We start from the raw sequence: 12,557 nt of genomic DNA on the forward strand, positions 1-12,557 counted from the left end.
AGATCATCATCATCATCAGCAGCAAGATCAGCATCATCACCAGTAAGATCATCATCATCAGCAGCAGTAAGATCATCATCATCAGCAGCAGTTAGACAATCATCATCATCAGCAGCAAGATCATCATCAATAGCAACAGCAGGCGAGGTAGTCAACATCTCCTAGCCACTGTGGGTGTCAGGGTCAGTGATGGTGGTGGGGTGATGATGGTGGTGATGGTGGTGGTGATGGTGGGGATGGTGGTGGTGGTGATGGTGATGATGGTGGTGATGGTGGTGATGGCGGTGATGGCGGTGATGGCGGTGATGGTGGGGATGGTGGTGGTGGTGATGGTGATGATGGTAGTGATGGTGGTGATGGTGGTGATGGCGGGGATGGTGGTGGTGGTGATGGCGGTGATGGTGGTGATGATGATGATGGTGATGGCGGTGATGGTGGGGATGGTGGTGATGATGATGGTGGTGATGGTGGGGATGGTGGTGATGATGATGGTGATGGTGGTGATGGTGGGGATGGTGGTGATGATGATGGTGGTGATGATGGTGATGATGATGATGGTGGTGATGATGGTGATGGTGGTGATGGTGGGTGATGGTGGTGATAGTGATGGTAGTGATGGTGGTAGTGATGATGATGGTGGTGATGATGATGATGATGGTGATGATGATGATGATGGTGGTGGTGATGATGGTGGTAGTGATGATGATGATGGTGATAGTGATGGTGGCGATGTTGATGATGATGATGGTGGTAGTGATGGTGATGTTGATGATGTTGGTGATGATGGTGGTGATGGTAGTGATGGTAGTGATGGTAATGATGATGGTGATGATGGTGATGGTGGTGATGGTGGTGATGATGATGGTGGTAGTGATGGTGATGGTGGTGGTAGTGATGTTGATGGTGTTGGTGATGATGGTGGTGATGGTAGTGATGGTAGTGATGATGGTGATGGGAGTGTGATGGTGATGGTGATGATGATGGTGGTGATGGTGATGGGAGTGTGATGGGAGTGTGATGATGATGGTGGTGATGGTAGTGGTGATGGTGATGATAGTGATGATGGTGGTAGTGATGGTGATGATGGTGATGATGGTGGTGATAGTGATGATGATGGTGGTAGTGATGTTGATGATGGTGGTGGTGATGGTGATGATGGTGGTGGTAGTGATGTTGATGATGGTGGTAGTGATGATGGTGATGTTGGTGATGGTGATGATGGTGATGATGGTGATAATGATGGTGATGGTGGTAGTGATGATGATGGTGATGGTAGTGATGGTAATGATGGTAGTGAAGTTGATGATGATGTTGATGATGATGTTGATGTTGATGATGGTGGTTACCTGGATGATGGTGGTAGTGATGTTGATGGTGTTGGTGATGATTGTGATGATGGTGGTGATGTTGGTGATGGTGGTTACCTGGATGATGGTGGTAGTGATGGTAGTGATGTTGATGGTGTTGGTGATGATGGTAGTGATGGGAGTGTGATGGTGGTAGTGATGATGTTGATGATGTTGATGGTGTTGGTGATGATGGTAGTGATGGGAGTGTGGTGGTGGTGGTAGTGATGTTGATGATGTTGATGATGTTGGTGATGGTGATGATGATGTTGATGATGATGTTGATGATGATGGTGATGATGATGGTGATGGTGGTGGTAGTGATGATGATGATGTTGATGATGATGATGATGTTGGTGGTAGTGATGTTGATGATGTTGATGATGATGATGTTGATGATGATGATGATGTTGGTGGTAGTGATGTTGATGATGTTGATGATGTTGATGATGATGATGATGTTGATGATGATGATGATGTTGGTGGTAGTGATGTTGATGATGTTGATGATGTTGATGATGTTGATGATGTTGATGATGATGATGATGTTGATGATGATGGTCACCTGGATGATCTTGCAGGCGCACAGAGCGTCCACATCCACAGCGAGCACGATGAGCACCCTCTGGAACACAGACAAAGGTCCCCCGTGTAGCTTACACAGGCTGCAGGGCCAAGTGCAGTCAGTGACACACAGACAAAGCTCCCCCGTACAGCCCACACAGGCTGCAGGGGCAAGTGCAGTCAGTGACACACAGACAAAGGTCCCCCGTACAGCCCACACAGGCTGCAGGGGCAAGTGCAGTCAGTGACACACAGACAAAGGAACAGGCAAAGGTCCCCCGTACAGCCCACACAGGCTGCAGGGCCAAGTGCAGTCAGTGACACACAGACAAAGGTACAGACAAAGGTTCACCATAAAGTCCACGAAGGATGCAGGGGCAAGTGCAGTCAGTGACACACAGACAAAGGAACAGGCAAAGGTCCCCCGTACAGCCCACACAGGCTGCAGGGGCAAGTGCAGTCAGTGACACACAGACAAAGGTACAGACAAAGGTTCACCATAAAGTCCACGAAGGATGCAGGGGCAAGTGCAGTCAGTGACACACAGACAAAGGAACAGGCAAAGGTCCCCCGTACAGCCCACACAGGCTGCAGGGGCAAGTGCAGTCAGTGACACACAGACAAAGGTACAGACAAAGGTTCACCATAAAGCCCACGAAGGATGCAGGGGCAAGTGCAGTCAGTGACACACAGACAAAGGAACAGGCAAAGGTCCCCCGTACAGCCCACACAGGCTGCAGGGGCAAGTGCAGTCAGTGACACACAGACAAAGGAACAGGCAAAGGTCCCCCGTACAGCCCACACAGGCTGCAGGGGCAAGTGCAGTCAGTGACACACAAAGGTACAGACAAAGGTCCCCCGTACAGCCCACACAGACTGTAGGGGCAAGTCCAGTCAGTGACGATGTTTACTACACCACGTGTTGTTGTTGTTGTTGTTGTTGTGTTGCTGCTCTCCTGAAACGCCTCTACGCTGAATGAAACTTAAATTTTCATGTAAAAAATACTGGGAAAAGCGCACACCACTACACACTACACTATTATACACTACACTATTATACACTATACTATTATACACTACACTATTATACACTATACACTATTATACACTACACTATTATACACTACACTATTATACACTACAATATTATACACTATACACTATTATACACTACACTATTATACACTACAATATTATACACTACACTATTATACACTATACTATTATACACTACACTATTATACACTACACTATTATACACTACACTATTATACACTATACTATTATACACTACACTATTATACACTATACTATTATACACTACACTATTATACACTACACTATTATACACTACACTATTATACACTACACTATTATACACTATACACTATTATACACTATACTATTATACACTACACTATTATACACTACACTATTATACACTATACTATTATACACTATACTATTATACACTACACTATTATACACTACAATATTATACACTACACTATTATACACTATACTATTATACACTACACTATTATACACTACAATATTATACACTACACTATTATACACTATACTATTATACACTACACTATTATACACTACACACTATTATACACTACACTATTATACACTACAATATTATACACTACACTATTATACACTACACTATTATACACTATACTATTATACACTACACTATTATACACTATACACTATTATACACTATACTATTATACACTACACTATTATACACTACAATATTATACACTACAATATTATACACTACACTATTATACACTATACTATTATACACTACACTATTATACACTACACACTATTATACACTACACTATTATACACTACAATATTATACACTACACTATTATACACTACACTATTATACACTATACTATTATACACTACACTATTATACACTACACTATTATACACTACACTATTATACACTACATTATTATACACTATACTATTATACACTACACTATTATACACTATACACTATACTATTATACACTACACTATTATACACTACACTATTATACACTACACTATTATACACTATACTATTATACACTACACTATTATACACTACAATATTATACACTACACTATTATACACTATACTATTATACACTACACTATTATACACTACACTATTATACACTACAATATTATACACTACACTATTATACACTATACTATTATACACTACACTATTATACACTATACACTATTATACACTACACTATTATACACTACACTATTATACACTACACTATTATACACTACACTATTATACACTACACTATTATACACTACACTATTATACACTACACTATTATACACTACACTATTATACACTACACTATTATACACTACACTATTATACACTACAATATTATACACTACACTATTATACACTACACTATTATACACTATACTATTATACACTACACTATTATACACTATACACTATTACACACTACACTATTACACACTACACTATTATACACTACACTATTATACACTACACTATTATACACTACACTATTATACACTACAATATTATACACTACACTATTATACACTACACTATTATACACTACACTATTATACACTACACTATTATACACTACACTATTATACACTATACTATTATACACTATACTATTATACACTATACACTATTATACACTACAATATTATACACTACAATATTATACACTACACTATTATACACTACACTATTATACACTACACTATTATACACTACACTATTATACACTACACTATTATACACTACACTATTATACACTACACTATTACACACTACACTATTATACACTACACTATTATACACTACACACTATTATACACTACACTATTACACACTACACTATTATACACTACACTATTATACACTACACTATTATACACTACACTATTATACACTATACTATTATACACTATACTATTATACACTATACACTATTATACACTACACTATTATACACTACAATATTATACACTACACTATTATACACTACACTATTATACACTACACTATTATACACTACACTATTATACACTACACCACTACACACTACACTATTATACACTACACTATTATACACTATTATACACTACACTATTATACACTACACTATTACACACTACACTATTATACACTACACTATTATACACTATACACTATTATACACTACACTATTATACACTACACTATTATACACTACACTATTATACACTACACTATTATACACTACACACTATTATACACTACACTATTACACACTACACTATTACACACTACACTATTATACACTACACTATTATACACTACACTATTATACACACTACACTATTATACACTATTATACACTACACTATTATACACTACACTATTATACACTACACTATTATACACTACACTATTATACACTACACACTATTATACACTACACTATTACACACTACACTATTACACACTACACACTATTATACACTATACACTATTATACACTACACACTATTATACACTATACACTATTATACACTACACACTATTATACACTACACTATTATACACTACACTATTACACACTACACTATTACACACTACACTATTACACACTACACACTATTATACACTATACACTATTATACACTACACACTATTATACACTACACACTATTATACACTACACTATTATACACTACACTATTATACACTACACTATTACACACTACACTATTACACACTACACACTATTATACACTACACACTATTATACACTATACACTATTATACACTACACTATTATACACTACACTATTATACACTACACTATTATACACTACACTATTATACACTACACACTATTATACACTATACACTATTATACACTACACTATTATACACTATACACTATTATACACTACACTATTATACACTACACTATTATACACTACACACTATTATACACTATACACTATTATACACTACACTATTATACACTATACACTATTATACACTACACTATTACACACTACACTATTACACACTACACTATTATACACTACACTATTATACACTACACACTATTATACACTACACTATTATACACTACACTATTATACACTACACTATTATACACTACACTATTATACACTACACTATTATACACTACACACTATTATACACTACACACTATTATACACTACACTATTATACACTACACTATTATACACTACACTATTATACACTACACACTATTATACACTACACTATTATACACTACACTATTATACACTACACTATTATACACTACACTATTATACACTACACTATTATACACTACACTATTATACACTATACTATTATACACTACACTATTATACACTACACTATTATACACTACACTATTATACACTATACACTATTATACACTACACTATTATACACTACACTATTATACACTACACACTATTATACACTACACACTATTATACACTACACTATTATACACTACACTATTATACACTACACACTATTATACACTACACACTATTATACACTACACTATTATACACTACACTATTATACACTACACACTATTATACACTACACTATTATACACTACACTATTATACACTACACTATTATACACTACACTATTATACACTACACACTATTATACACTACACACTATTATACACTACACACTATTATACACTACACACTATTATACACTACACACTATTATACACTACACTATTATACACTACACACTATTATACACTACACACTATTATACACTACACTATTATACACTACACTATTATACACTACACTATTATACACTACACTATTATACACTACACTATTATACACTACACTATTATACACTACACTATTATACACTACACACTATTATACACTACACTATTATACACTACACTATTATACACTACACTATTATACACTACACTATTATACACTACACTATTATACACTATACACTATTATACACTATACACTATTATACACTATACACTATTATACACTACACTATTATACACTACACTATTATACACTATACACTATTATACACTACACTATTATACACTACACTATTATACACTATACACTATTATACACTATACACTATTATACACTACAATACACTATTATATAATACACAATACACTATTATACACTACGCTATACACAACTATACTATACACTACTATACTATATACTACACTACTATACCACTACACTACCATAATAACCACAACACTAATTACAAGTCACGGCGTACGTAGTGATGGTAAAGTGATGGTAATGTGATGGTAAAGTGATGGTAATGTGATGGTAAAGTGATGGTAAAGTGATGGTAATGTGATGGTAAAGTGATGGTAAAGTGATGGTAATGTGATGGTAAAGTGATGGTAAAGTGATGGTAATGTGATGGTAAAGTGATGGTAATGTGATGGTAAAGTGATGGTAATGTGATGGTAAAGTGATGGTAAAGTGATGCTAAAGTGATGTTAATGTGATGGTAACGTGATGTTAACGCTGTTAGCGGTTGTGTGGAGATTGTTTACCTCACGGCAGATCACGTCATAGAACTCCTTCTTAAAATCCGACAGAAACATCGTCGCAAGCGAGCAGATAACCTTCTGCCTTTAAAACACAAAACGCTTTAATTGTATCGATAAATCGGCGATTAAAACGCATCAATTCCGATCGCGACGGTCACGATCTGACGAGATCGATCGCGAATTTTGGCGCCAAAAAGCCCCTCGCCCCGCCCCTCGCCCGCCCTGCCCTCCGCCCCTAGCAACAGCAGCAAGACGCGCGCTGATTGGTCAGCAGCTGGGTGGGTGGGGGCTGTTGATCGGTGAGTTGGCCAATAGGACGGCGGCATTTCAGTCGCTGAGGTTTACGATTGGAAGACGACTTCCGGATGTCGTCATCCGGAAGTCGTCATCCTGAAGACGTCTTCCGGATGTCGTCATCCGGAAGTCGTCATCCTGAAGACGTCTTCCGGAAGACGTCTTCCGGAAGATTTGCTCTGTGAAAGTGTTTGTGCTGATAAAAAACGAGAACACGTCTTCCGGAAGACATCTTCCGGAAGATTTCCTTGTAAAAGTGTTGTGCTGATTAAAAACTTGAAAACCTCTTCCGGAAGACATCTTCCAGAAGACTTCCTTGTTAAAGTGTTGTGCTGATTAAAACAAGAACACCTCTTCCGGAAGACGTCTTCCGGAAGACGTCTTCCGGAAGACTTCCTTGTTAAAGTGATGTGCTGATTAAAAAACAAGAACACCTCTTCCGGAAGACATCTTCCAGAAGACTTCCTTGTTAAAGTGTTGTGCTGATTAAAACAAGAACACCTCTTCCGGAAGACGTCTTCCGGAAGACGTCTTCCGGAAGACTTCCTTGTTAAAGTGATGTGCTGATTAAAAAACAAGAACACCTCTTCCGGAAGATGTCTTCCAGAAGACTTCCTTGTTAAAGTGATGTGCTGATTAAAAATAAGAACACCTCTTCCGGAAGACGTCTTCCGGAAGACATCTTCCAGAAGACTTCCTCTGTGAAAGTGTTGTGCTGATTAAAAACGAGAACACCTCTTCCGGAAGACATCTTCCAGAAGCCTTCCTTGTACTGGTAGGAACGAAGTGGACCAGAACGTCCGTCCGTGTAGCAGCATCGCCCCCTGCTGCAAACACTTGGCAGGACCCACAGAAACCTTTAGACTCAGTGAGGCTTTCCTGCCTAAACACGTGTAACATTCCCTTATAATTCCCTGAGATAGCTTTTGATTAAAACGTTTAAATTAATGAGGCTTTCCTGCCTAAACACGTGTAACATTCGCTTATAATTCCCTGAGGTAGCTTTTAATTAAAACGTTTAAATTATTCTTTGGTTCTTTTCGGTTAAGTCACGTCTAAAAATAAAATAATAAATCAAAATAAAACAACACATTACGACGTTTCGATTGCAACACAAGCAATCATCATCAGGCATAAAGGAAATAGCAACAAAAATCTAACTAGAAAACTATAGACCGACATACAAGCAGACAGACATCACAACGGCACACATAGAGATGAGTATACAGGCACACGAAAATTAAATAACCTAGTAAAATATTGAAATGTGATGTAATACAACACAGAAAGTCGGTTAACACACAATTAACGCATGGCCTGGTTGACTACGTGTTTCAAAATTTGCTAAGTTAGAATTTTAAGTGTGAGCAACAAATATCTAACTAGAAAACTATAGACAGACATACAAGCAGACAGACATCACAACGGCACACAGAGAGAGGACACAAATCGGCTGTGTGAGCAACAAAAATCTAACTAGAAAACTATAGACAGACATACAAGCAGACAGACATCACAACGGCACACAGAGAGAGGACACAAATCGGCACAAAGAGATGGTCGTTTCTGTGACGGTCCCTTAAATATAGAGAGGAGGGGGAGGGGACGGGGGGAGGGAGAGGGCGGGGAAAATCAGCATATCAATGAGTGCACGCCAACGTACTCCCATTGTAAGTGAGATGATAGACGCGGCACGGGAGGCAAACCTGAAAATTAGGACAAACGCGGTACGGGAGGCAAGCCTGAAAATTAGGAGACAAGCACACGAAAATTAAATAACCTAGCAAAATATCGAAATGTGATGTAATACAACACAGAGAGTCGGTTAACACACAATTAACGCATAGCCTGGTTTATTACGTGTTTCAAAATTTGCTAAGTTAGAATTTTAAGTGTGAAATTTCAAGGAGAGGACACAGGCAGAGAGAACAAATAGCCAGAAAGAAAAAAGGATAAGTTTAAAACTTCCCCGTAGAAGTGGTTCAATCTTAATTTGGGAGCTTTCGTGACTGCAGGAATTATTCTTTGGTTCTTTTCGGTTAAGTCACGTCTAAAAATAAAATAATAAATCAAAATAAAACAACACATTACGACGTTTCGATTGCAACACAAGCAATCATCATCAGGCATAAAGGAAATAGCAACAAAAATCTAACTAGAAAACTATAGACCGACATACAAGCAGACAGACATCACAACGGCACACATAGAGATGAGTATACAGGCACACGAAAATTAAATAACCTAGTAAAATATTGAAATGTGATGTAATACAACACAGAAAGTCGGTTAACACACAATTAACGCATGGCCTGGTTGACTACGTGTTTCAAAATTTGCTAAGTTAGAATTTTAAGTGTGAGCAACAAATATCTAACTAGAAAACTATAGACAGACATACAAGCAGACAGACATCACAACGGCACACAGAGAGAGGACACAAATCGGCTGTGTGAGCAACAAAAATCTAACTAGAAAACTATAGACAGACATACAAGCAGACAGACATCACAACGGCACACAGAGAGAGGACACAAATCGGCACAAAGAGATGGTCGTTTCTGTGACGGTCCCTTAAATATAGAGAGGAGGGGGAGGGGACGGGGGGAGGGAGAGGGCGGGGAAAATCAGCATATCAATGAGTGCACGCCAACGTACTCCCATTGTAAGTGAGATGATAGACGCGGCACGGGAGGCAAACCTGAAAATTAGGACAAACGCGGTACGGGAGGCAAGCCTGAAAATTAGGAGACAAGCACACGAAAATTAAATAACCTAGCAAAATATCGAAATGTGATGTAATACAACACAGAGAGTCGGTTAACACACAATTAACGCATAGCCTGGTTTATTACGTGTTTCAAAATTTGCTAAGTTAGAATTTTAAGTGTGAAATTTCAAGGAGAGGACACAGGCAGAGAGAACAAATAGCCAGAAAGAAAAAAGGATAAGTTTAAAACTTCCCCGTAGAAGTGGTTCAATCTTAATTTGGGAGCTTTCGTGACTGCAGGAATTATTCTTTGGTTCTTTTCGGTTAAGTCACGTCTAAAAATAAAATAATAAATCAAAATAAAACAACACATTACGACGTTTCGATTGCAACACAAGCAATCATCATCAGGCATAAAGGAAATAGCAACAAAAATCTAACTAGAAAACTATAGACCGACATACAAGCAGACAGACATCACAACGGCACACATAGAGATGAGTATACAGGCACACGAAAATTAAATAACCTAGTAAAATATTGAAATGTGATGTAATACAACACAGAAAGTCGGTTAACACACAATTAACGCATGGCCTGGTTGACTACGTGTTTCAAAATTTGCTAAGTTAGAATTTTAAGTGTGAGCAACAAATATCTAACTAGAAAACTATAGACAGACATACAAGCAGACAGACATCACAACGGCACACAGAGAGAGGACACAAATCGGCTGTGTGAGCAACAAAAATCTAACTAGAAAACTATAGACAGACATACAAGCAGACAGACATCACAACGGCACACAGAGAGAGGACACAAATCGGCACAAAGAGATGGTCGTTTCTGTGACGGTCCCTTAAATATAGAGAGGAGGGGGAGGGGACGGGGGGAGGGAGAGGGCGGGGAAAATCAGCATATCAATGAGTGCACGCCAACGTACTCCCATTGTAAGTGAGATGATAGACGCGGCACGGGAGGCAAACCTGAAAATTAGGACAAACGCGGTACGGGAGGCAAGCCTGAAAATTAGGAGACAAGCACACGAAAATTAAATAACCTAGCAAAATATCGAAATGTGATGTAATACAACACAGAGAGTCGGTTAACACACAATTAACGCATAGCCTGGTTTATTACGTGTTTCAAAATTTGCTAAGTTAGAATTTTAAGTGTGAAATTTCAAGGAGAGGACACAGGCAGAGAGAACAAATAGCCAGAAAGAAAAAAGGATAAGTTTAAAACTTCCCCGTAGAAGTGGTTCAATCTTAATTTGGGAGCTTTCGTGACTGCAGGAATTATTCTTTGGTTCTTTTCGGTTAAGTCACGTCTAAAAATAAAATAATAAATCAAAATAAAACAACACATTACGACGTTTCGATTGCAACACAAGCAATCATCATCAGGCATAAAGGAAATAGCAACAAAAATCTAACTAGAAAACTATAGACCGACATACAAGCAGACAGACATCACAACGGCACACATAGAGATGAGTATACAGGCACACGAAAATTAAATAACCTAGTAAAATATTGAAATGTGATGTAATACAACACAGAAAGTCGGTTAACACACAATTAACGCATGGCCTGGTTGACTACGTGTTTCAAAATTTGCTAAGTTAGAATTTTAAGTGTGAGCAACAAATATCTAACTAGAAAACTATAGACAGACATACAAGCAGACAGACATCACAACGGCACACAGAGAGAGGACACAAATCGGCTGTGTGAGCAACAAAAATCTAACTAGAAAACTATAGACAGACATACAAGCAGACAGACATCACAACGGCACACAGAGAGAGGACACAAATCGGCACAAAGAGATGGTCGTTTCTGTGACGGTCCCTTAAATATAGAGAGGAGGGGGAGGGGACGGGGGGAGGGAGAGGGCGGGGAAAATCAGCATATCAATGAGTGCACGCCAACGTACTCCCATTGTAAGTGAGATGATAGACGCGGCACGGGAGGCAAACCTGAAAATTA

At 38.0% G+C, this 12,557-nt stretch overlaps 1 protein-coding gene across 1 annotated transcript in view; it reads right to left on the reverse strand.

Annotated features, from left to right (window-relative positions):
* Positions 1-7,748, reverse strand: part of LOC144954921 (cell division control protein 45 homolog) — a 35,141-nt gene extending 27,393 nt beyond the window's left edge. Inside the window, 2 exon segments of the mRNA XM_078885297.1 lie at positions 1,912-1,971; positions 7,566-7,748. Coding sequence (XP_078741423.1) covers positions 1,912-1,971; positions 7,566-7,616 — 111 coding nt within the window. The 5' untranslated portion in view covers positions 7,617-7,748.
* Between the last annotated feature and the right edge of the window lie 4,809 nt (positions 7,749-12,557).

Source organism: Lampetra fluviatilis, unplaced genomic scaffold (assembly GCF_964198595.1).
Source record: "Lampetra fluviatilis unplaced genomic scaffold, kcLamFluv1.1 SCAFFOLD_545, whole genome shotgun sequence".
NCBI lineage: Eukaryota > Metazoa > Chordata > Hyperoartia > Petromyzontiformes > Petromyzontidae > Lampetra > Lampetra fluviatilis.